Source organism: Molossus molossus, unplaced genomic scaffold (genome assembly GCF_014108415.1).
Source record: "Molossus molossus isolate mMolMol1 unplaced genomic scaffold, mMolMol1.p scaffold_m16_p_4, whole genome shotgun sequence".
NCBI classification, from domain to species: Eukaryota; Metazoa; Chordata; class Mammalia; order Chiroptera; family Molossidae; genus Molossus; species Molossus molossus.
In genome coordinates, this window is record NW_023425377.1 from 74,032,214 (window position 1) to 74,057,456 (window position 25,243).

The 25,243-nt window shown below is 50.9% G+C and overlaps 3 protein-coding genes across 6 annotated transcripts; all 3 read left to right on the plus strand.

Moving 5' to 3' along the window:
• The first annotated feature begins 716 nt into the window (after positions 1-716).
• Positions 717-11,550, plus strand: AP1M2 (adaptor related protein complex 1 subunit mu 2). Its single transcript, XM_036281746.1, has 12 exons — positions 717-895; positions 3,024-3,180; positions 3,410-3,477; positions 5,757-5,887; positions 5,998-6,145; positions 6,244-6,370; positions 6,867-7,009; positions 7,089-7,160; positions 9,316-9,474; positions 10,040-10,165; positions 10,690-10,765; positions 11,127-11,550. Exons 1-12 carry the CDS (start codon positions 854-856, stop codon positions 11,147-11,149), a joined length of 1,272 nt encoding a protein of 423 aa, XP_036137639.1. The 5' UTR covers positions 717-853; the 3' UTR covers positions 11,150-11,550.
• A 1,289-nt stretch (positions 11,551-12,839) lies between these two features.
• CDKN2D (cyclin dependent kinase inhibitor 2D) lies at positions 12,840-15,392 on the plus strand. The gene is made up of 3 exons (XM_036240176.1): positions 12,840-12,952; positions 13,207-13,362; positions 14,424-15,392. The coding sequence occupies exons 2-3, from the start codon at positions 13,222-13,224 to the stop codon at positions 14,781-14,783; spliced, it is 501 nt and encodes a 166-aa protein (XP_036096069.1). The 5' UTR covers positions 12,840-12,952; positions 13,207-13,221; the 3' UTR covers positions 14,784-15,392.
• Positions 15,393-15,827: 435 nt separating this feature from the next.
• KRI1 (KRI1 homolog) lies at positions 15,828-24,695 on the plus strand. 4 transcript variants are annotated; one of them, XM_036239912.1, is made up of 19 exons: positions 15,828-15,933; positions 16,023-16,096; positions 16,748-16,853; positions 17,203-17,308; positions 17,557-17,611; positions 17,687-17,736; positions 18,030-18,126; positions 18,217-18,294; positions 18,586-18,716; positions 19,238-19,364; positions 19,450-19,545; positions 19,636-19,806; positions 20,794-20,869; positions 20,968-21,056; positions 21,259-21,385; positions 21,471-21,601; positions 23,409-23,473; positions 23,574-23,672; positions 24,299-24,695. In XM_036239912.1, the coding sequence occupies exons 1-19, from the start codon at positions 15,840-15,842 to the stop codon at positions 24,678-24,680; spliced, it is 2,154 nt and encodes a 717-aa protein (XP_036095805.1). In that variant the 5' UTR covers positions 15,828-15,839; the 3' UTR covers positions 24,681-24,695. The 4 variants fall into 4 exon arrangements, with proteins under 4 accessions (XP_036095805.1, XP_036095803.1, XP_036095802.1 ...); XM_036239910.1 differs by having other exon boundaries at positions 15,834-15,933; positions 17,690-17,736; XM_036239909.1 differs by having other exon boundaries at positions 15,834-15,933; positions 16,023-16,093.
• The last annotated feature ends 548 nt before the right edge of the window (positions 24,696-25,243 follow it).

Here is a 25,243-nt window from a genome sequence, read left to right on the forward strand (position 1 = left end):
GGGACGGAAGCTGCAACCCAGGTATGTAGTCTTGACCAGGAATTGAGCCCTCAACTTTTGCTCTAAGGGCCACTGTTCTAACTGCTGAGCCAAACTGACCAGGGCCTATTTATCTCTTAAACATTCTATCACCATCTTAATGTCACATAGTAGGAGCTTATAAATATGTTTGGTATATGTGCTGCTGAAGCGAGCACTTCTTATAAATATTTTTTGAACGAATAAAAGTAATGTTAGGAGTAATAATAAAAGCAGCCACACTTGCCCTACTCAGAGTGCAACCCACAGTTCCTGTCACTGAGTGAAAGAATTTACTAGTGAGTAAATATTTGAGTGAAAGAATAATTTATAAATATTTATGAATTAATAATTAATAAATAGGTATTGTATAAACAAGGGAAATAATTAATGATTTGGATAAATATTACTGAGCACCCAGTGTTGGGCACTGGAGACACAAACATGAACAGGACAAAGTTCCTGCCCTACTAGGGATGACATCCATGTAGAAGAGACAGAATAGATAGATGGATGGATGGATGGATGGATGGATGGATGGATGGATGGATGGATGGATGGACGGACGAACGGTTCGTCTGGGGTCTCCGCCCATCAGCCCTCCGGAGTGTGGTGGGAAAGTGAGGCGGGGTAGCTGTCGGTCCAAAGTCTTGCCCCTTCCACTCCCCGCAGAGTCTTCTCACCCGCTCTCGCCTCCGCTCACCTGGCGGCCTCCCCTTTAAGACGCGCTCACCTGGGCGCTCACCTGCGCGGGTGCTTCCGCAGGAAGAAGGAAGCGGCGCCACCGTCGTCTCTAGCCTTCGCTCCCGGCCTCACGGGTCCGCGGGCCGCCACCATGTCTGCCTCGGCTGTCTTCATCCTCGACGTCAAGGGCAAGGTGAGGCTGGGCGTGGGGGTAGGGGACGGACAGGTGAAGTTGCGCTCCCCTAGACGAAGGGACAGACCCTCTTTGCAGGCAGGGAAGCCCCAGATATCCCTGAGGGCGTGGGAACACCCCCTCCCCCAATCCCGGGGAGTCCGGAGTCCAATCCCACCTCCACTGTTTACTAGTCGCGTGCTTGGGACAAGGGGCTTCACCTTTCTGAGCCTTCCTCCCACTATCCTTAAAAATGGGAATAACAGCCCCGCCGCTGTGGCTCAGTAGATTGAGCGTAGTCCCATGGACTGAGAGAGGTCCTGGTTCTATTCTGGGTCAGGGCACACGCCCTGATTCAGGGCTCAATTCCTAGTAGGGGGCGTGCAAGAGGAGGCTGATGAATGTTTCTCTCATGGATGTTTCTGTCTCTCTCCCTCTAAAAATATCAATAGCCCTGGCCGGTTTGACTCAGAGGTTGGACCATCGGCCTGCGGACCAGAGAGTCTCGAGTTCGGGTTCCCGCTAGGGGCACGTACCAAAAAAAAAAAAAGTCTAAAAATATCAATAAAAATATATTTTTAAAAACTGAGAGTAACAGATGTCCCCACCCCATAATAATGAATACAATCCAAAGCCAGTGCTAAACCACTAGCTCAGTAGCCCTGCTGCAAGCATTAGGTTGTCGATCACTTGAAATTGTTATTTCTATTGTCATCCTCATACACAATATTAATATTTGGGGAAGACAGCAGGGGCGGGGACCCTAATTCCCCTTTGGGGCTGCTTTGTCCCTTTCTGGAGTCCCCTCTCATTCATCTTGTCATTCAATAGCAATAATAAGAGAGATGGGGGAAATAATATTTCTGATAATAATAATAGTGAGAGCTAAGGTGTCTGAGGACCTGCTGTGTGCCCTTCCAGTTCTACACACTGGACTAAACAACTTTGCCAAGTAGATACTATTATTATTGACTGCTTACTACCTACCAGGCAGAGATATGTGAGCTAAAAAAGATATATGAGCATAATCTTTTTACTTTTCTTTCTTTCTTTTTGGCATGATCTTTCTTTTTTTTCCTTTCTTCCTTCTACAATCTTTATTTTATCTTTCTTTTGTAGTCTATCCTTCCTTCCATCCTTCCTCTTACCTTTCGTCATCCCTACCTTGCTGATTTAGTGCATATGAAGCCCTGGGCAAGAGGAAGACTTCTGGAACCAGGGCACTTGGTCCATTTCTCAATTTCCCACTTATTATGAACATGGTCCCTACCTCACAGATTGTGGTGAAAACAATCAGCAAGCAGACATTCAGGTTTTTTTTTTTTTTTTTTTTTTTTTTAATCCTCACCTGAGGACATTTTTCTATTTTTCGTTTAGATAGAGTGGGAGGGAGAGAGAGGAAGAGAGAAACATCGACGTGAAAGTGACACATCGAGTGGTTGCCACCCGCATGACCCAATCAGGGCCGGGGACAAACCAACCGAGGTACGTGCCCTTAGCAGGAACCAAACCCAGGTCTCTCTGGACCACAGGCCAATGCTCTAACCTCTGAGCCAAACCAGCCAGGGCAGTCTTTTTTTTTTTTTTAATTTTGAGACCATGTTTATTAAAGCTGGGGACAATGAAACAAGGAAGGGCTTAGGATAGAAGAAGCAACAGGAGAGAGCTTAGGTGGGGATGCTTTGACTTTCTAGAAATGTTATAGGAAAGAAATGAGCCAAGGCAGGCTGGTTTGGTTCACTGACAAATCAGAGAAAAGGGGGCCTTGAAGACAGGTTCAGGGAGTTAGCCAGGGATGTGCTGCAGCTTCCCATTGCTCCCCTGGTTTCAGGTCTTATGTGAACCCTTAGAGTTTAGGAGATACACATTTGAAAGGGAAGAAAGGTGTGGGCGTGCTCCTGGGAGGGAGAGCACCAAACATTCAGTCTTTAGTAGAACATGGCCTGGACCTTAGTGAAGGGTCTAGACATGTTAGCTTTTATTATCATGTACTCATTTCACAGAGAAGGAAACTGAGATGCAGAGAAACAGAGCCTTGCTCAGGCCCCTGGGCCAGGAAGTAGGGTCAGAACCAGGCACTCTGATGCTCCTGGATGGAGGAGGGTCTCTGGATCCCAGTGGTGACTGGGCATTCTCTACCCACCTTTAGCCCCTGATCAGTCGCAATTACAAGGGAGATGTGGCCATGAGCGAGATAGAGCACTTTATGCCTCTGCTCATGCAGCGGGAGGAAGAGGGCGCTCTGGCCCCACTATTGAGCCACGGCCGGGTCCACTTCCTGTGGATCAAACACAGCAACCTCTACTGTATCCAGCCACAGGTGGGATCCCTGGGGGACTGGGGTGGTGGCAGCTCAGGCCCAGAGAGGGTGGGCTGAGGATAGGAGTTGAACAGCACATCAGTGGGGGGTTGAGCAGGGGGGTGGGGGTTGGCAGAGGTGGGGGCAGTGGTGGGGAACAGGGTGGGGGTTCAGGGTCTGTGCTCCATTTGAGTCTTTCCAAAATGGCACCTTTTCCTTAACCTTGCTGCCCACAGTGGTGGCCACCACGCTGAAGAACGCCAACGCCTCACTCGTGTACTCCTTCCTCTACAAGACAGTGGAGGTAGGTCCTGACCTCCCATTGGCCAGCTGTCTAGCCCACCTCTTTTAGGGTTCATCTTTCCTAAGACATCTGCCTGACCTCCGTGGCAGTGCCCCCATCAAAGCCCCATCACTTTGTGTTCTCACTGGTGGCTTTGGGATCATCTCTCCCTATAGGGCAGGGACCAAGGGGGTCTCCAAGACAGTGTAACTACTCATATCTGAGCCAGAGTGAACTGGTTTCCAATCTCAGCTTTTCCTGCTTCCTGTCTAACTCTAAGTTAGTCAGTTTTCTCTGTGCCTCTAAACTGGGAGTTACAATAAGTCCTATCTTAGGATTGTTATACAAGTTAATAAAATCATATCATAATTTATTGAGCTCTTACTATATGCCATTCTCTCTCTTTTTTTTTATCCTCACCCAAGGCCATTTTTTGTTCAGATAGAGTGGGAGGGAGAGAGAGGAATAGAGAGAGAGAGAGAAACATTGACGTGAAAGGAACACATCTAGTGGCTGCCTCCCCCAGGACCAACCAGGGCCAGGGACAAATTGTAACCATGGTACGCGCCTTTAGCAGGAACCGAACCTGGGGTTCTCTGGACCGCAGGCCGACGCTCTAACTGCTGAGCCAAACTGGCCAGGGCCTACATGCCATTCTCAATGACTGAGAAAGTTCTCAGTCAGTACTTTTCAACGAACAGGAAATATTCATGATTTGTCTCCTCTGCCAGATAAAGAGAAGACACAACTGTGCATTAGACAGGTCCCTGTCCTGAGGAGTTAAAGGACATAAAGGAGATTAAACAAAAGGAGATTAAATCAGTGATTGGGATGGTAGTCACACCACAGCATGATACTCATGGAGGAGAGTGGCCTCATTGTGGAGGTAACATCTGAACTGAAGTCTGAATGACAAGAGCCCTCTGTGAGACAAGCTGAAGGAAGAGTGTTCCAGGCAGAGGAGATAGCATATGCAAAGGTCCTAGGGTAGGAACAGAAAGACCAGTAAGGTTGGAGCTGAATGAGGAGTGGAGGGTGGTTCAAATGTTAATGACTTGCCCTGGCCGGTTTGGCTCAGCGGTTAGAGCGTCGGCCTGCGGTCCTGAGAGACCGGGTTTGGTTCCCGCTAAGGGCGCGTACCTCGGTTGCAGTTTGTCCCCGGCCCTGGTGGGTTGTGTGGGTGGCGGCCGTTTCTCTCTCTCTCTCTGTTCCTCTCTCTCCCTCCCACTCTACCTGGAAAAAAAAAAAAAGGGAAAATGTCCTCGGGTGAGGATTAAAAAAAAAAAAATTTTTTTAATGACTAACAGGTTCTCTTCTGTGGTTATGCCTACTAATTCCCAGGGGTTCTTAACTCAGGGTCCCCAAACTTCCAGGGCCTCTGACTAGAATCCAGAAAGTCCATGATCTTAGTCATATTTCTGTATAGCAGGTTTCCTTTGTCATTCTGTGCATTTTATTTTGTGCATTTGCAAACCTTATTCTGAGGTGGATCCATGAACATCATCAAATATTCAGGGATTCATGATCTACAAAAAACAAACAAACAAACAAAAAATGGTTCTAATTCTTCCTGGACCTCTCCACCTCTGAGCTCCTACTTTCCTTGTGTTTTCCACCCAACATGTTGGATTATATTGATTCTGCTACCAGTCCATTTCCCCGACTAGACTCTTCCCCGAGGGCAGGGGCCTTGTGGGTTTTATTCACCATTAATATCCTGGCACTGGTATAAAATAGGCACTCAAGCCCGGCTGATGTGGCTCAGTGGTTGAGCGTCGACCCAGGCACCAAGAGGTTACTGGTTCGATTACTGGTCAGGGCATGTGCCCAGGTTGTGGGCCAAGTACCCAGTGGGGGGCATGCAGGAGGCGGCCAATCGATGTTCTCTCTCATCAATGTTTCTCTCTCTCTCTCTAAAATCAATAAAGAAAAAATAAATAAAATAAATAAAAATAGCCCTGGTCAGTTTGGCTCAGTAGTTAGAGTGTAGGCCCACAGATCAGAGAGTCCCGGGTTCGGTTCCCTCTAAGGGCGTGTACTTCTGTTGCAGTTTGTCCTGGCCCTGGTTGGGGTTATGTGGGTGGCAATCAGTTGATGTGTCTCTCTCACATGGATGTTTCTCTCTCTCTATTCGAAGATAAATGCAAAACTGCCCTCAGGTGAGGACCAAAAAAAATGAAAAATAAAAATAAAATAGGCACTCAATAATTGCTTGTTGGATGGATGGTTGGATCAGTGGGGACTGAGCCTATGGCTACACCAGCTACACCTCTGTGGGTGTCTGTTTCCCACACTCCCAGGTATTCTCCGAATACTTCAAGGAACTGGAAGAGGAGAGCATCAGGGACAACTTTGTCATTGTCTATGAGCTGCTGGATGAGCTCATGGATTTCGGCTTCCCCCAGACCACTGACAGCAAGATTTTGCAGGAGTAAGTGGGCCATGGGAACAGTCATAGGCAGGTCACAGTGGAAGGAAGTTGAGGAGGGCCAGGGAAGTGTCCTTGGGTCCACCTGTTCATGCTCCCTGCCATCCTGCCAGGTACATCACACAGCAGGGCAACAAGCTGGAGACAGGCAAGTCACGAGTGCCACCCACTGTTACCAATGCTGTGTCCTGGCGCTCCGAGGGCATCAAGTACAAAAAGAATGAGGTCTTCATCGACGTCATAGAGTCTGTCAACCTGCTGGTAAGCCTCCACACCTCCACCTCTCCCCTACCATTGTCTGGGGACAGGAGAGGGGCCATCTGCTTGCTGACCCTCCATGCCCATGTGTGCATCCTCAGGTCAATGCCAACGGCAGCGTCCTGCTGAGTGAGATCGTGGGCACCATCAAGCTCAAGGTGTTTCTGTCGGGAATGCCAGAGCTGCGGCTTGGCCTCAACGACCGCGTGCTCTTTGAGCTCACTGGCCGTAGGTGTCTGGGGGGTGGGGGGTGGGAGGTGGGAGGTGGGGTTGGTGGAGGTGATGGAGACCCTTTCGCATCTGGGACTCCAGAGAATTGCAATCAGTTCTGAAGTAAGCACTCGTGTCCCCTCTGCTGGTCATGGTCAACACTACAGCCGCTAGTTCTTTGAGCAAATGCTTCTTTATTAAGTGCCAGGTTCAAGGACAGGGCAGTGAAGAAAAAGACAAATCCTGGCCCTCCCAGAGCTGACATTCTAGACTATCCCAGGAGACAGAATAGCATTGTACTTAAAAAACTTGACAGTGAGAATCAGATTCCATGGGTTCAGATCCTAGCTCTGCCCCTGGCCAGCTGGATGACTGGGCAAGTTACTCATCTACTCTGAGCCTCAGTTTCCTCATATGTAAAATAGGGTGATGATAGAAGTGGATGATTAAGGTAAGGGTAGGGACTCTGCCCAAGCCCCCAGGGTCATCCTTCATGCTTGGCTCTGAGTTTCAGGGAACAAGAACAAGTCTGTGGAACTGGAAGATGTGAAATTTCACCAGTGTGTGAGACTCTCCCGTTTTGACAATGACCGCACCATTTCCTTTATCCCACCGGATGGTGACTTCGAGCTCATGTCCTACCGCCTCAGCACCCAGGTGAGGCAGTCAAGCCCCATGGCAGGAGAGGAGAGTTGGCCCCACAGCCTCACAGAACTCCTCCTTCCTCTGTCTGCAGGTCAAGCCACTGATCTGGATTGAATCTGTCATTGAGAAGTTCTCCCACAGCCGTGTAGAGATCATGGTCAAGGTGGGTTGGAGGAACAGTTACTTACAGTGCTTGATCTGCGCCTCCCACCCCCTCACCAATCTAACTTCATTTCCCACCTCCCTCCTGGCTCATTTCCGTCCAGCTACACTGGGCCCCTGGCTGGTTCCCAGACATGCCAGGCATGGGTCCCCCCACCCCTGCAAGGCCTTCGCACTGGCTGTTCCCTTTTTCTGTATCACTTTGCCCCCACTCACCCAGGTATATGATGCATGACTTCTTTTTTCATCTCCTTAATCTCTTAACTGTCACCTCCTCAAAGAGGCCTTCCCTGGTTTACCTGTTGAGAATTATACCCACCCCCAACAATTCCCACCTCCCTTCTTTGCTCTATTTTTTCTCCTATTACTTATCACCATCTATGACCTGCTTTACTTATATATTTATATGATTTAAAGAATAATTAACTACCCAGCTTATTCAAATATACTTGACCAGAGCCTCTGAATCCCCACATGTCCCTCCCCCAATTCCTGCTCTCCCTTTGCCCAGAGGTAATCACAATCTTGAATTTTATGTAAATGATTTATTTGCTTTTCTTTATAATTTTGCAACCCACATGTATAACCACAAGTATTTCATTCTAGCAGTTTCTAACCCTCATATCAGTGAACTCAAGCTGTATAATTTTGTGTATAACTTACTTTGTTCATGTAATGTTAATTTTAAGATAAATTCTGGGTGTCATAGCTTAGTGCATTTATTTCTATAGCTGAAGAATATTCCACCATGGGAATCTATATCTCTTCATTCTCTCACATGGGTTGTTTTCAGTTCTTGGCTATTCCAGTTCCCATGGCCATAAACAGCTCTGTGCATGTGTCCCGGTGCCACAGGCAGGAACTTCTCCAGAGGTTGTAGTATATCCTTCTTTTACAGATGGGGAAACTAAGGTCCAGGGGATTAAGATGTCACTTATCTAGGAAGGGGGCTCCCCCATGATGAACTTGGGTCCTTCTGACCCAGGAGTCAGTGTTCTTAGATTTGACTTTGTTCCCTGGTATTGGGGTCTTAGGGGAGCTGGGTCATACAGCAGATGATCACCAGGTTGAGTCTTGATGCTCCTCAATGTTCCCATCTCTGCAGGCAGGAAAGGGAAAGAGGCTATTAAAGCTGGTGCCTTCCAGAAAAAAATGCCGCCCCCCACCGTTTACCTCCAGGTCCAGTGCCCCAGATCCCACCTCTCAAACATACCTCCCCAAATGAATAAATAATAGCAGTAATCATAATGCTAGCAACCACACATGGAACACTTAGAATCCTTGTGTTAAAGCTTGTCCTGGCCCTGGCTGGTTTGGCTCAGCAGTTAGAGCATCAGCCCATGGACTGAAGGGTCACAGGTTTGATTCCTGGTCAAGGGCCTAGGTTGCAGGTTTGATCTCTGGCCCCCTTGGGGTTGTGCGGGAGGCAGCCGATCAATGTCTCTCTCACATTGATGTTTCTCTCTCTCTCTTCCTCCTTCCCTTACACTCTATCTAAAAATCAATGGAAGACTATCCTCGGATGAGGATTAACAACAACAACAACAAAAAGCTTGTCCTCTGTCACACAACTTTAGCTGTAAATATAGTGTTGTAACTTCTTCTTTTATCTATAAGGAGGGCATGTAATAGTTGAGGACACAGATTCAGTTTGAATTTCTACTGTGCCAGTTTGTGACTTGGGCAAAGTGCTCTTTCTCTCTGTGCCTTAGTCTCCTGGAAAATAACCTTAGGAATGGATCCTACTTTAGAGAATAAGTGAGAGGATTAAGTGCTTGGCACAGGGCCTGGTACATGGCAGGGGCTCAGTAAATGCCACCTATCAAATGAAAATCTCTCTGTGATGGGCTCAGGGGAGTCATTTGGACCATGCAAAAGTGTATTCCATTTTCCAAATGGAAGGCACCATGGGTAGGGCCTCTGGAGCCTCTCATGGGTGTGGACCCTGGCTCTGCCGCTTGTTGGCTGTGTGTCTCCAGGTAAATGCTTTAACTTCTCTGTATCTCTGTTTTCCTCATCTATAAATTGGGCAGAACAATGGTCCCCACTTCAGGGTTATAGAGGCTGTCAATGAGGGGGCATATGGAGAGTTTGGTGAATAGTTGCAGAATCCACGAGCAAATTCTTCCTGCTGCACTCTCTCTCCCCCACAACAGGCCAAGGGACAGTTTAAGAAGCAGTCAGTGGCCAACGGTGTGGAGATATCTGTGCCGGTACCTAGTGATGCTGACTCCCCACGCTTCAAGACTAGCGTGGGCAGTGCCAAGTACGTGCCCGAGAAGAACATCGTGATTTGGAGTATTAAGTCTTTCCCGGTGAGCACTGGAGAAGGGTGGGGATCTTCAGGGACCCACTCTAACTGCTTGAGGGCCAGGTGGAGAACCAATCAGAGATCCACATCTGCCCACAGATGGTTGTCACTGGGGAGGTAATAAAGCTGGACATCAGGCCAGCATGATGGTTAAGCTTCTCCCCCATGTCTGGAGGAAACCAACCTCTGGTTCAGATTCCCACCCCACTGTTGCCTCTCTGAGCTGGATGGGCTTGGGAAGCCCTCTTCCCCTCATGGAGCCTCAGTTTGCCCATCTGAAATAGGCAGGATTATGTTACCCACATCCTTGGGCCCAATGGGGATTTGGTCTGTCCCTAGAATCTGGAGGGTTTTTCAGAGCCTGAAAAATAGGAGATGGTCATTAAAAGCTCCCAACCCACCCTCCCACCAGTCTATGTAGTCAGAAGCTTCAGCTGTGAGTCTTGGTCAGGGCCCTTTCTTGTCTGTGAAATGGGCCAAGAGCTGAGACTGCTCCAGGGGCTGTTGTGAGGATGGTCTGTTTTGTTTAGGGGCCCCTCAGTGTGTCTGATGCCTCCATGTGCCTTTAGGGGGGCAAGGAGTACCTGATGCGTGCCCACTTTGGCCTCCCCAGTGTGGAGAAGGAGGAGGAGGAAGGCCGGCCCCCCATTGGTGTCAAGTTTGAGATCCCCTATTTTACCGTCTCTGGGATTCAGGTGAGGGAAATGGACAGGGTGGTTCTTCTCTTTGACCTCAGTAAGTTTCCCTGTCTCCCATCTCTTGTCTCAGGTCACCTCTGTTTTCTTGCTTGGGTCACCTCTCCTCTGTAGTAAACCTTGTCTTTTCTCCAGAACAAGGTTGCCTCTTCTGCCTCCAACCTGGGTTTCCTCTTCTCTTCCTCTCACTTTGCTCTGTGCCACCTTATTCTCCACCAGCTTGTAACTTCCATCCCTCTTCCATCCACAAGCTGTTCACCATTCCCTTGGCCTATGGTTCCTCATCCCTCCCAAACTATATTGTGTCTATTTCCTTACACTTTGCCATCTCTTCACTGTGCTGGACCATCTTCCTTTCCCCCACTCCCACTGTCCATGCCATATTGTTGTCCCAAGCTATGTCACATCATTACTCCCAGCCTGTGCCATCTTATTCCCCCAAGTTGTGTCACATATATTCATTCCTCTGGTCCTAGCAAGCCCTTCCTGCCCAACCTGGGCTACCTCCTTTTATTTCCTTCTAGGTCCGATACATGAAGATCATAGAGAAAAGTGGTTACCAGGCCCTGCCCTGGGTCCGCTACATCACCCAGAGTGGTGGTAAGGCAGCCTGGCTCCTGGGATGATGGAGTAAAGGAGATACTGGGGGTGGTCTTGGAGTTTTGATACATTCTCACTCAGGGGGCTCCAAAACTCAACAGGCTTACCCCTTCTTTGTCTCCATGGCACCCTGGGCCTTGGTTTACCCGTCTTTAATATGGGGGCAGTTGCCAGTTCCATCTGCTGCCTGTAAACAGGCTTGTTACTATGGTTACAGTCCTTGTGTTTGACCCATCCTTAGCTTTGTAACTTCCTGGCAGGGTTGATCATGAGCACTGGGGCTGGGGAAGGATTGGGGAGACTGTCCTTTTGTGCCCTTTCTCCAGTTCTGAGATGGTCCCTACTCATTGTTTCCTTGCAGATTATCAACTTCGTACCAGCTAGAAGGAAGATGAGGTAGGGCCTTGAACATGGGCCTCCCTCTCCCTAAGCCCTGACTGCAGACTTTAGAGAGAGGGAAGATGTGAGCAGGCCTCTGTGGGCTTAGCAGTTTCTTGCTTCCTGCTCCCAGCACGTGGCTCCCTTCCTGTCTTGTCCTCAAACTATATAGACTGGAAGGGAAGGGCTCTTGGCCTCCCTCTACATCCCTCTGCCTCCTGGCTCCTCCTCTTCCACTTTCATATGAAGAAAGAGAGGAGGGACTTGAAAGCCCATTCTGGTGTGCCTTCTTGCAGTGACCTGCCTTAGGGGTTGTCCAGGCCCTTCCTCCTTCACAGCTGCTGAGCCCAGAGGCCCCTCTGGTTCACTCCTATGTGTTTTAGGATGACATTAAAAAGATGAATTTAGCCACTGTGTATGTGCTTCTTGGCTGGGGACTGGGAATGCCAAGGACGTCCCTGAATTGCTGAGGAGGGAGTGGGCAACACATATCTATTCCTCAGCTATGGTCACAGCTCATCTGGGCCAGCCCAACTGCCACCAGCTCAGTCCCTGATTGTGGACTTTCCTCGCCCTCCACCGTCAGTTCCCCTTATAGCTGCCAGAGGGCGCTGTTAACGTCTAAGTTAGATCCTGGCTCCTCGGCTCAGAACCTTCCCATACTTCACCTCTTGATCTGCGCTACCCATCACACCACCTACCTGCCCTCACCTCCTCCCCCTCTATACCTCCCTATCCTGGACACACCATGCACGCTTCCTCCTCGGGGTCTTTGCATCTGTAGTGCCCTTGACCTGGCATGCTTTTCCTTAGACATCCACACAGCTCCCAGTACCTTCAGGTCTCAAATCAGAGTCACCAACCCAGGGTGGCCCTCCCTGACCTATTTCAACAGCCTCCTTTTCCCAGTAGACTATTACTTATCCCGTTTTATCCGCTCCTTAGCGTTTACCACTCTGAAAATGTTTATTGTCCTTCTGCCCTAAACTGTAGCTTGCTCTCCAAGTGGGCGCCTAGTACACAGTAGGTGCTCAGTAAATGATTGAAGGACTCCGTAAGAGCCACCTCCCAGGCTCAACCACGTGGCAGTTACAGCATGAACGTTCCTCCTCGTCCTTGCACTTGCTGTGTTTGGGCTGGCTCAATCTGAGCGAGAACGAGATTTCTTCTTCATTTCCCCGTTTTATTTTCTTCACGGTGTTTAACGCTATCTTAAATTATTTAGGTGCTTGAACGTACGATGGTAACGGTTCCTGCACTTGGTAAGGTAAATGAATAAAATTAAACGCTCTGCTTCCAGTAAGGGCGAATAAATGCTTATCGCGTAGCTGAATGGTGGAACTTCAGACTGGGCGGCCCCAGCCCTGCCTCCCTTCCCCCACGGAGGTGCCGAGGTCTGGGAGCAGCCCGCGTTACCTTACCCCTGGACATTTTTCTCCCGGGTCAGTTAAACCGGCCCTCCCTCCCGCCCGCCAGGCACATTTGAAAAACTGAAAACCCCGCCATAACGAGCGGTCCACCGGTCGCCGCGGCTCGGCCAATCAGAAGAGGCACCGCCCACGCCGGAGCGCAAACCTTCCCCGGCAACGCGGAGACATTGGCTGCACTGAGCGTGTGGGCGGGGCGTCGCAGGGTCGGGCACCGGGCGACGCGGCTGGGCTACATTGTAGCGAGTTCATAAAAAAACAAATCCGCCCTATTTGGGGGTGGAACCTAGAGCGCGCTGACTCTGTCCCCTAGCGGACAGCTCGGCGGCCGCGTCGGCGGCATCTGCTCAGAAGAGACTCCGCCCGTAGAGGAGGAGGGAGGGTGAGTTGGGCGGAGACCGGGACCCCTACGGGCCTTCGAGGGTTGGGCCTGGTTCCCAGCCCCTAGCTACCAGCAGACTGACAGAGGGGAGGAGCCGGCCGGGGGTGGGGTGGAGGGTCGCGTCGGAGCCTCGGACTGGCGAGCTGGAACGGGAGCCTTGCGCAGGCTGGGCGCTGTGCGGGAGGGCTGTTCGGGCCAACACCGGTGGTTTCCCCCGCCCTGACCGTGCTGGGGTGGGGCGGGGGGCTTCTCAGGTCGCCAGTGTCGACATGCTGCTGGAGGAGGTCCGTGCCGGCGACCGGCTAAGCGGGGCCGCGGCCCGGGGCGACGTGCAGGAGGTGCGCCGCCTTCTGTACCGCGAGCTGGTGCACCCAGACGCCCTGAACCGCTTCGGCAAGACGGCGCTGCAGGTGAGGCCGGTCTGTCCGGCAGCAAGGCCGGGGCAGGGCGGGGAGAGAACTGGAACCCGGACCCCTCCCCTAAAGTCTCCTGGCCTCGTTGGTGGCCGACTGGGATCCGGTCCTCCATTTCTGGGCTGACGTTGCTCCCTGAGGTCCCCTTTCGTAGGTGGGTGGTGGATGGGGCTAGGATGGGGGAAGGGAAGGCTTTCCATCTCTGGAGGATTCTTTTTTCTTTGAGTGCTGGGGATTCAGTTTCCCCGGGGAGGTTCTTTCTCCATGAGTGAGGGTTCAGCTTCTTTGGATACCGGTTTCATGGAGATGACTCTGGTTTCTTTGGGCTTCTATGGAGAGACCCGATCGCTGGAAGGAGGGATTCAGGTCTCCAGGGCGTTCTTATTGTCTAGGGGGTTCTTTGAGAGGTATCCAGTTTCTTGGAGGGGGGAGGGTGTGATCTCCATTCTTGTTTTTTTGTTTTTCAGATTCCTGGTATACAATGGGGGGTTCCACTGGGGAAACAGTTACAGATTGGGTGGTAGTCCCTATTCCCTGAGAGTCATTTTAGGGGGAAACCCCATTTCTTGAGTTCAGGTGACCGGCAGTATTCCGATTATATGGGAGGAGCTATTCATTGGAGAAGGGGTTTCAGATTCCCTGGGCATCTCCTTCCCTTGAGGGGGTGTCAAGTTCTTTGGGGGTCAGTTCTCATTTTATGAGACCAGAGTCCTGGAAGAAGGTTTATATTTCCTTATTTCCCACATCTGAGGAGGGGTGCTCTGATTCCTTGGGGGAGGGTCTTAGGTTCTTTGAAAGTTTGCATGAGGGTTATTCCTAGGGGGGATTCCTTAGGGAGTGGGTAACTAGTTTCTTGAGGGGGGAGTGGTCCCTAGTCCTAGGAGACCTTGTTCTCTGGGCTCTCAAACAGCTGCCTGGGGGCTTGTGTTCCCTGGGCTTTTTCTATTCTCCAGAGGACTTCTCTGGTGTTCCCTATTTCTGAATGACCCCTCTCTCCAGTGATGTCTTTTCCTGGAAACCCTCCCTTAAGGACCCCCCTGAACTCTGCCCCTGCATAGGTCATGATGTTTGGCAGCCCCACCATCGCCCTGGAGCTCCTGAAGCAAGGTGCCAGTCCCAATGTCCAGGACACCTCTGGCACCACTCCAGCCCATGATGCAGCCCGCACTGGATTTCTCGACACACTGAAGGTTTTGGTAGAGCATGGTGCTGATGTCAACGCGCCTGATAACACGGGGGCGCTCCCCATCCATCTGGCGGTGCGAGAGGGCCACACAGCTGTGGTCAACTTCCTAGCTGCTGAGTCTGATCTCCATCATAGGGATACCAGAGGGCTCACACCCCTGGAGCTGGCGCAGGGGAGAGGGGCTCAGGATCTCATGGACATACTGCAGGGGCACATGGTGGCATCACTGTGACCCGGGACCACCCACTGCAGCCACAGGACCCAGTTGGGTTCTATCTCAGAAGAGGAGGAAAGAAACACTTTCTCTTTTTGCTCCTTCAGCCCACTGCCAAAGGTGGAGGGACATCAGTTTGTGGCTTGTTGGTATTGATTTCTGGGGTGTGTGTGTTTAAGGGGCATTTCTCATTTGTTTTTCCCTTGTGTGTGTTTGGTGAGAAGGGCTCCTGTAGGCAACAGCCACCTAAACGGTTCAGTTTCCTTCATGCCCCAGACTGCTGGGGCTGCTGATGAGTCCCAAGGGCAGAGCGCTTAAAGCCTCAGCCCCAGAGTGAGGTAATCGCTTCCAGGACTCCTGGAACCTGGCGACTTTGGCTGACTGTACCCAGAGAGAGACCTCAAGAGTGCACACTGCTTTTGAACATGGGGGGAGGGGGGGAGTTCCAAATGAATAAAAGGGTAGTATGAGTTTATTCATATTTTGTTGGAAGCTTGTTTTCCAGTCTCTTGTACAGCGTTAAAAAAAAAGATTCTATTTATTAAGCTTTATGAAAAAAAGTTGTGTGGTAATTTAATGTTTTTACCCATTAAATTAATTATTATGCATGATCACAGTGTTGGTGGCTTCTGATTTTTGAGTCTGCGATAGAGTCACGCGTCCAGGGTGTTCTTAGGGGGTCGGGGATCACGGACGCCTTGGGGGAGAGGAGAGAGTGATAATTCCCAGGGCGCCAGGAGTGAGTGAGCTGGGTGGGGCAGCGGTTTGTGCTGTCGGAACGGAAGGGAGACAGGAAACCGCGAGTGGAGAAAGGGCCCCCAGATGTCGGCTGGGTGCGGGTAGTCTCGGGGGTGGGGTGGGCGGTGGCTGCAGCCTTCCCCGCAGAGGCGTGACCGTGGGCGGGCACTGAGGTTACGCGGCGTAAGAGATCCCGGAAAAGCCATAGGCGGGGTTAGTCGCGGCCCTCGAGGCCTCACCTCCTGTAATGTTTGCGTGGGGCGGGGCCGACAGCAGCCTCGCCTCCTGGGGGGGCGGTGCTCATCGTACGCGTGCGCAGTGGGACGCACAGCCGCCATGCCGGAGCCGCGCGGATCGTCTCCCTTGCGGGTGAACGCGGCGTTTGCCGCGCGGTATAGCCGTTACCGGGAACGCGAGGAGCTGCAGAGGCGTGAGTGCGGGGCGCCGGCGCTGCAGGGCCATCAGGAAGTGGTGGTTGATCTGGTAATGATCTGGGGGACTCCCATCTGTGTCCCGCAGTGAAAGATCGTTACCGGGACCAAGACAGCGGAGAGGATTCCAGCTCTGAGTCTGACTCCAGCGACGAGACCGTAGTGAGCTTCCTCACCCCGGCCCCGGACGTGCGGGAGGCATTCAAACCCCTCACCATGTCCTGACCCCACAACCCTCTCGCACCGTACCGGAGCCTCCAACCTCCGCCCCCGATCCCATGAAGAACAGACAGCGCCCTCCCGGTTCCCAGGGGGTGGTCAAATCTCCCCCCATTCCCCTCCACCGCTACAGATCCACCTGCCCATCCAGATGTGTTTGGTGTGACCACTCTGTCCCCGAAGTGGGGCATCTCTGCCACATGGAGCACCCAGCTTCTTCCAACATCAGCTACATCACCTTCCCACCTCACTCTGCATGCAACCCATTCCCTACTGCTGTCCTCCGTGTGCCCTCTCTGCTACCTGCCCCATGTCAATCCCATGTCCCCAGGAAGTACGGTTCCTTTGCCTGATTCTCTCCTGTCTCTGATTCTGTACTTATGTGTGCCCCACCCTCCCTCTTCCTGTTTGACACCCCCCCTCACCACACCTGCCTCTACCCAGTGGGATCCCCTTTCATTCCATCAAATGTATGCCCATCCTTCCACCCTAATTCCCACACCTTCTCAGCCCACCTACCCTGGTTGCTCAGTGCCCTCAGTTGTTCTCACTACCTCCCTCTTAAGTCTATCCCTAATCCTTTTCCTGCCCTAGGAATTTGACCCACAGCAGGAGCGTGACTTTTACAGGACACTCTCCTTGTTGAAGAAGAAGGATCCCCGCATTTATGAGAAAAATGCCACTTTCTACCAGAGAACAGGTCTGGGGTTGCTCCCCTTCAAGGTTCCTGATGGCTTTATCGTCTGTTGTGACTATTTAATGAATCATTTTATGTCAAAAGTGCTTAGTAGAGTATCTTAGATTATTACCTGTTGATGTTAATAACAACTGTGTGCTTTGTACTGTTCAAAGCGTGACTTACTGAGTAATCATTGTCAGGTACTACCAGGTGGTAGCAAGTATGCTAACTGTTGTACAGCTGGGAACTGGTTGCTTAGAGATTTGAAGCCTTCATCTGACCCTGGCCCAGCCCAGTGGGATTCTCTTTCTGGGGAAAGAAGGGAGTTGTGGTTGTGGGTAATGGCAGGTGTCTTCTGGTGACTCCGCAGCAACACCCTCAGAAAGTGAGGAGGATCTGGCAGCTGAGAAGCAAAAGAAGGTGCGGCCTATGTACCTGAAGGACTATGAGAGGAAAGTTATCTTGGAGCAAGAAGGGTGAGGAGAAGGCCTGACACATACCATTCCCTGTCCTACCTTCCCAGAGCAGGCAGACACATGGTTCTAGGGCCAGGGCTGGGAAGAGCCAGTGGTGACTCACCAGAATTGAGGGAACCCCAAAGATCAGGCTCCTCTGTGATGGCTGCACCCTATTGGCTCCCACACTTGCTGCTAATAACTCCCCCCACCCCACTGGAACAGACTGTGGGGAGTCTATTTTGAAGCCCCAATCCTTTCTTGCACAGCAAATATGTTGACGAGGAGAATTCAGATGAAGAGACCTCCAATCAGAGACTCCAGGTGGGTGGGGTGGAGATTGGGTTGGGGGTAAGGGGTTCAGGGCTGGGTCTGAGGCCCATGAAACCCTCTCTTTAGCAGGTCTCATCAAAAAGTTACATGGAAGAACAGCAACAGCTCAAGGAAAGGTGAGCTGGGCCAGTGAGTGGCCAAATGGATAAAAGTTGAGGTTCTGGGTTTAGACAAATCTGGGTTCAAATCCAGCTTTGTTACTAATGGCTGTGTGCCCTTAGGCACATTACTGGCTCTCTCCTTGCCTCAGTTTTCTGATCTGTTAAATGGGGTTAATAATGCTCTCTATGTCTCAGCATCACTCTGAGCTTGTCAGGCAGAAATCAAGGCTTAGTGAATAGGATTAATCTTGGGGCAGTGGACAGGGTCTAGCCTGGCTGTTCTGAGACTTGTTTTCTTGTGTGAGCAGCTTCCGAGCATTTGTGGAGGACAGTGAAGATGAGGATAGTGCTGGAGAAGGTGGCTCCGGGTTGCTACAGAAACGAGCTAAAACCAAGGAGGAGAAGGTGGGTGCTGGGGCTCTCATTGGAGTGGGGCTGATGGCAGGGAGGGGGCACTGGGGCTCCCGCAGACCCTCAGCACTGGCTTTCCCCCAGGCTCAGGAAGATGCTGACTACATCGAATGGCTGAAGGGGCAGAAGGAGATTCAGAACCCTGAGACCCTGAGAGAACTGGTGAATTTCCACACAAAGTTGCTGGAGGACTACATTTCCTATCCTGCCTTCATCCAACCTTTTTCCAGAAACTAACTCTAAAAGGGGTAGCTAAAAGCACATACTCTGAAGATGGGTGTGCCCCTCTCTGGGCCTCAGTTTCTACATTTATGAAATGGGAACAACGCCTCCCATCTATTTCATAGCCTGGCTGTGAAGTTTCAGTTACTTGAATCCATTTGATGCCTGTGTCTGTCCTCATTCCCTGCCTCTGAGTGTCTAACTTGGGTCCTGTCACCCCTTCACTCCCAGACTCACCTCAAGGAATATTGGAACAACCCAGAGCTGGATGAAGGGGAGCAGTTCCTGCGGGATTATATTCTCAACAAACGCTATGAGGAAGAGGGAAATGAGCAGGAGGAGGAAGTGGAGGAGGAGGAAGGGTAAGCAACTGTGTTTTCACTAGGGGCCTGGAGCCAATGCTGGCTCGAAAGCAAAGGGCACAGGTTTTTACTTTGTCACACAGATGGTAGCTGAGTTAGTCATCTGTGAGGAAGAGCCATGGAGTGTGGGCTCTGGAGCCAGGTGGTACTAGTTCAAATCCTGACCCTGCTGCTGGACTTCTGTGCCTTGGTTTCTCCATCTGTACAGTTGGGGTAACAGTGGCACCCTATGTAGGGTTCTTGGGAGGAATGAATGTGTTTTGTTTTTTCCTTTATTGATTTTTAGAGAGAGATGAAAGGAGAGGGAGAGGGTGATAGAAACATCGATGAGAGAGAACATCGATTGGCCGCCTCCTGCATGCCCCCCCCACTGGGGATTGAGCCCACAACCTGGGCATGTGTCCTGACTGGGAATTGAACTGGCGACCCCTTGGTGCATGGGTCGCCAGACTGAATGTGTTAACATGGCTAGTAACACAGGAGCTCAGCTGATCCCAGCCTTGCTCTGTCTTGTCCCTCAGGGTCCCAGACCCCCCAGTCCAGCTGTCCGTGGACGACTCCTCAGACGAGGGGGAGCTGTTTCTGAAGAAGCAGGAGGATTTTGAGCACAAGTACAATTTCCGCTTTGAGGAACCTGACTCGGCCTTGGTGGGTAGCTAGGGCTAGGGTTTGGGAGGAGCTGGCTCACGGAGCCCAGGCAAGGAGAGCCCAGAATTATCTCTGCTGCCTACAGGTCAAGACCTACCCTCGGAGCATTGCATCCTCTGTGCGCCGCAAAGATGAGCGCAGAAAGGAGAAGAGGGAGGAGATTAGGGAGCGAAAGAAGAGGGTGAGTGTCAGGGGGTGGTGGGTTTAGGAAGGCCCCTAGCCTGTGGGGAGAGCCCATATCCTCCCTCTCCCTCTTGCCTGCCACCCACAGGAAAAAGCAAAAAAGCAGGAGGAACTCAAGCAGCTAAAGAACCTGAAGAGGAAGGAGATTCTAGCCAAGCTGGAGAAGCTGCGGCAGGTCACAGGCAATGAGACAGTGGGCTTTGAGGAACAGGACCTTGAGGATGACTTCGACCCTACCCGGCATGACCAGCTCATGCAGGTATGCCCCCCACACCTAGGCTCCACTGTGCAGCCAATTGCTTGGGAGCGTGGCTCTGAAATCAGTGGTGGATTTTTGGCTCTGTGGCCTCAGAGAAGTGATTTGACCTCACTGAGCCTTTTGTCCCTGTCTATAAAGTGGGTTTAACCATAGCATTTACCTCAGAATTATTGTAAGGATAGCTTGAGAGAAATACACATAAAAGTTTAGTTGGTAAGTGCTCAAGGAACATTGGGTTGCTGTATTTCCTTTAAACTCATTTATTGTGCCATTAATGTTTCTTGTGTTTGTGAGAATATCACAGCAGGCCATAGAAACAGGTGACCAGTACTGTGTAGGGAGCAGTGGGACCATGGGACCTCCAAAGAGGCCCTGACCAAGCCTGGGAAATCAGGGAAGGGGTCTGAGGATGTTCAGGTAGGCCAGGTGAAAACTAGAGTGGGGGGTGCTATGTAGTTGGAATTTAGCCTTCACTTTCTAGAAACTTCTCAGTCCTGGGCTTGTTTCTCTATAGACTGGAGGTACTTTCTGTCTTGGGGTGCTTGTGCAAAAGTGAGATGTAGCCAGTATTGGAGATATAGTAGGTGCTCAATAAATAACATGTTTAGCAATATCTGCATTTACCAGGCCCTGCACTAGGCACTGGGTTTTTCCCTCTTGGAGCTCATGGAGTGGTGAGAAACAGTTTAACACTCATTGATCACCCACTACATGCTAAGCACCAGGCAGCAGAGAGGTCCCTGTCCTCTCAGAGTCCCAACTTAGAGGCAGGCATTTAACTGTATGATTACAACCTGCAGGGTTCTGAGTGGTGATAGGGTCAGGCAGGGAGAGGTGGAGTCTTAGAGGAGTCCTTTGATTGGCTTTGTTAGGCCCACATCAGGAGCTGGGTCCTGAGATGGTACTAGGGAGCCATGTAAGGTACAGGAGTAAAGCTGTCTGGGAGGGGTTGGGCCCTGCTGACCTTCCCAGTCCCTGGACCTACAGAAATGCTTTGGAGACGAGTACTATGGCACGATGGAGGAGGAGAAGCCACAATTTGAAGAAGAGGAAGGGCTTGAAGGTGAGGTCATTGGGCAGGGGTGGGAGTGCTGGGCCTAAAGCCTGAGTCCCATTCTGAGCCACTGGGCCCATCCCTGCCTGTCTGTCTTCTGCAACCAGACCACTGGAACTGGGACACGTGGACTGGGCTGGAGCAGGGTGGAGACTGGAGCCAGCAGGAACTGCACTGCGAAGACCCAGACTTCAATGTAGGTGCCATGGACAGGGTTGGGGCTGCCTTTGAAAGTCCCAAGGGCGCCCTGGCTGGTTTGGCTCAGTGGTTGGAGCATTGCCCTATGGACCAGAGAGTCCCGGGTTCGGTTTCCGCTAGGGGCACGTACCACACACACAAAAAAAGTAAAGAAAGTCCCAAGGACTATGAGGACTGGCCTGACCTTCGTGTCCTGGCAGATGGATGCCGACTATGACCCCAGCCAGCCGCAGAAGAAGAAGCGTGAGGCCCCCTTAACTGGCAAGAAGAAGCGCAAGTCGCCCTTTGCTGTGGCTGTGGGGCAGGAAAAGCCTGTGTTCAACCCCAGTGAGGCCCCGGTGGGCATGTGGTGGGCGAGCAGGGGCTCCGCAGGGCCAGCACACCACAGCAGCCTGGCTCTCTACCCACTCAGGGGACAAGACATTTGAGGAATACCTGGATGAGTACTACCGGCTAGACTATGAGGACATCATCGACGACCTGCCCTGTCGCTTCAAGTATCGCACTGTGGTGCCCTGTGACTTTGGGCTCAGCACTGAAGAGGTAGGACCCCAGGTGGGCGTGGGACACTGGGAGTCATGCAAGAGGCAAGAGGCAGCATAGAGCCAGTGGTTGCTGCCAAATGACCTGTTTCCTCTTATAAAAATGACAGGAATAATAGTGCTAATGACAGTACTAATATTTCCTGCCTCGAAGGGTTGCTGTCAGATGGGGGTGGGGGGCTTCAAACAGTGCCTTGCAAATATTACAGTTGACCCTGAACAACATTGGGGTTAGGTTCACTGACCCCTGTGCAGTTGAAAGTTGGCCCTTCATAGCTGTGAATTTCACATCTGTGGATTCAACCTCGCAGATGCAGAAGGCCGAATATACTAACAGCTTATTGTTGACTGGGAGCCTTACTGATACCATAACAGTTGATTAACATATATTTTGTATATTACACATATTATATACTATATTCTTACAATAAAGTAAACTGGAGAAAATATTAAGAAAATTATAAGGAAGAGAAAATATATTTGAAAAGAATTGACATATAAATGGACACGTGCAGTTCAAACCCATGTAGTTCTAGGGTCAACTATTCCTTTAATTCTGTTACTGTATCTATGTAGCAGGGTGGCCATTAAAACTAGGTGGGCTCTGGCCCTGCCAGTGGTTAGAATGTCGGCCCGCAGATCAAAGAGTCATGGGTTCAATTCCTGGTCCAGGACACGTACCTCAGTTGTGGGTTCAATCCCTGGCCCTGACAGGCAGAAGGCCATCAACCAACCAATTGATGTGTGTCTCTCACATTGATGTTTCCTCCCTCCCTCCCTCCCTCCCTCCCTCCCTCCCATTCTATCTAAAAAAATCAATGGAAAAATATCCTCAGATGAGGATCAAAAGAAATAATAATAAATTTAAAAAATTTTAAGTAAATAGCCCTGCCGGTTTGGCTCAGCGGTTGGAGTGTTGGCCTGTGGACCAGAGAGTCCCGGGTTCGGTTCCCGCTAGGGCATGTACAAAAAACAAACCCACCAAAAAAAAAAAAATTTTTTTTTAAGTAAATAAAATAAAACTAGGTGGGCTCTGGAACCAAATGGCCTGGGTTCAAATCCTGCATTAGCCACTCACCAGCTGTGTGACTTTGGACTTAAGGCTTTGTGCCTCAGTTTCCCTTTTATAAAACAAGCCTAATAACAGTCCCCACCTCATGGCTGTGGAGCTGAAACAATTGTGGCTCTTTATGCGATCTGAAGAGAAACCAGAGTATGAATTGTGGCTCTTTAGATGCCACTTGTCACTTAGCCATCCATGATGGCGGTGGGTGCTTGACTATTCATGGTCAGTAAAAAAAAAAAAGCTGATGTTTATTGAACTTATGCTATCTGCATTTACTCAACCTTCTTGGCGACCTTCCAATAGGTTCTGAGGGGATGCCCACCTCATAAATGAGGAAACTGGAGCCTGGAGGCAGGACCCTAGGGGTTGAGAACCTGGGCCTCATCTGTAATTCACAAATCTAGTGATTGGCACAGAGACCCCTGCCCTGAGGCTGCTAAGACCACGGTGCATGGGTGAGGGCTACAGGGCCCTGAATGTGAAATCAGCCACTTCCTGGCTGTGTGACTTGGGGCAAGGAACCCTTTTTTGAACCTGTTTCCCCATCTGATGTTCTCTGCAAAAAAACATAGGATTAGCCTCTTCAGACATCAGTTCTCTCCCACCATCATGACATCCCTGCTGAGTAGTACTAACATTACCCTTTGACTGATGAGGTGACTAATAGGGCTTAGAGTCAGTGTGCACCTTCCCACTCTCCCCCAGAGCTCTTGCAACAGGACCCCTCTCCCTTTCCATGCAGATCCTTGCTGCTGATGACAAGGAGCTGAACCGGTGGTGCTCCCTGAAGAAGACCTGCATGTATAGGTGACAGGGTGGGGCTGGGCCAGGTGTTTGGGAGGAGGGGCAGGCAGGCAGGCATGTGCCTCCCAAAGCACCCAATGACATGTCTGCTGGGCACCCAAAGGTCGGAGCAGGAGGAGCTGCAGGATAAGAAGGTATACAACCAGAAGGCCCAGAACTCATGGAAAAAGAGGCAGATCTTCAAATCGCTCTGCCCAGAGGAGTGAGTGTTGCTTATCAAGAGAGGGCGGGCTGGGGAGTCTGTCAGGCCAGGGTTTGAGTCTCGCTCTGTCAGCCATTTGTTGCATAACTTTGGGACTGGGCCTTCCCCCTCACTGAGACCTGGATTCAAATCCTGACTGGGCTACAGCCATGTGACCTTGGGCAAGTCACTTCTTTCAGGACCTGTTTCCTCATTTATAAAATGGGGATAAAGATAGGTAATTTCTTACTGTTTTTTTTTTTTTTTTTTAGGATTAAGTGAATAAATTCATGTGAAGTGCTTAAAACAGTGCCATATAGACTTTAGCAATTGTTATCATGTTATTTCCTGGTCTATAAAGTAGGGGTGATAGTAGTTCCCAGAGTTGTTGTAAAGATGAAATTAGTTAATTTACGTAAATAGCTTAGTGTAAGCCCAGGCTAAAATACCAGAATTATCAACACAGTCCAGCCTCAGGGTTCAGTAGAAAAACCCGTTTTGGTGTCAGACCCCAGTGTGAATTCCAGGCAGGCACCCAAATTGCTTCACTGCCATCTCTCTGAGCCATTCTGTGAAAGGGGGAATGTGCACTCAAGAAGGGACCTAATTATACAGGCCTGGGCTGAACTCTGACTTTCCTCCTCCAGGACAGAGATGCCCACGGAAGCCACAGGGAAGCCACAGAGAGACAAAGCCAGCCCGCAGGGGCAGCTGCTGGCATCCGATGGGACCTGCAGGAAGCAGTCCCAGCCTGAGAGCCCCCCAACACAGAAAGAGGTGGCCCGTGTGTCACCCACTGAGAAGCCAGCCCCCCAGAGGCAGAGGAGGGGCAAGAAAGCTCGTCTCTTGGGCCCCACAGTGATGCTTCGAGGACAGGAGTTCAGCCGCCAGAGACTGCAGGCCTTTGGCCTCAATCCAAAAAGGCTGCACTTCCGCCTGCTGGGCCGGAAACGGAGGAAGCAACAGGAGCCCAAGAGCTCCCTTGAGTTCCATGGAGCAGGCAACGGCCCCCAGGTTCCTTCCCTTTAAGTCCCTGAAGGCATCCTCTTGTTGACTGTATAGCCTGCATGTCTCCCTGTGAGCAAGGAAGAATTCTCATCTTACAGATGTGGAAGCTGCGGCCTACTTAACAAGCTCCCCAGAAGACTTGGACACTTCATCCTTAGATATATCCTGGGTCCCATCTCTCAAATGCTGGGTTTTGCCATAGCTGAGGTCAAGTCAGACAGCTTTATTGGCCCCCATCAGCCATAGTTCCCACTGCCACTAGTCCTTAGCAGGACGGGCTATGAGACCAGTGAGGGGCATAGGTATTCCAGTGCAAACTACAGTACTTGAGTCAGGTCCTGAGTGGGTACCTGGGAGTATGCTTACTACCCCTCTCTCCCTGCCTTGTGAGGAGGACCGAGATGGTAGGAGGCAAGCCTGTGGACTCCGCCCCTGGGCTCAATGGCCCCAGCCTGGAGGTTTCCTGGGCTGGTCTCAGCTGCACTTATCAAGGGGGTGAGAAGCAGGAAATACCATCAACACCAGAGTTCAAGCTCGCACATCCAGTGTGACATAAATAAAAAAATAAATAGTGGCCCTGGCCA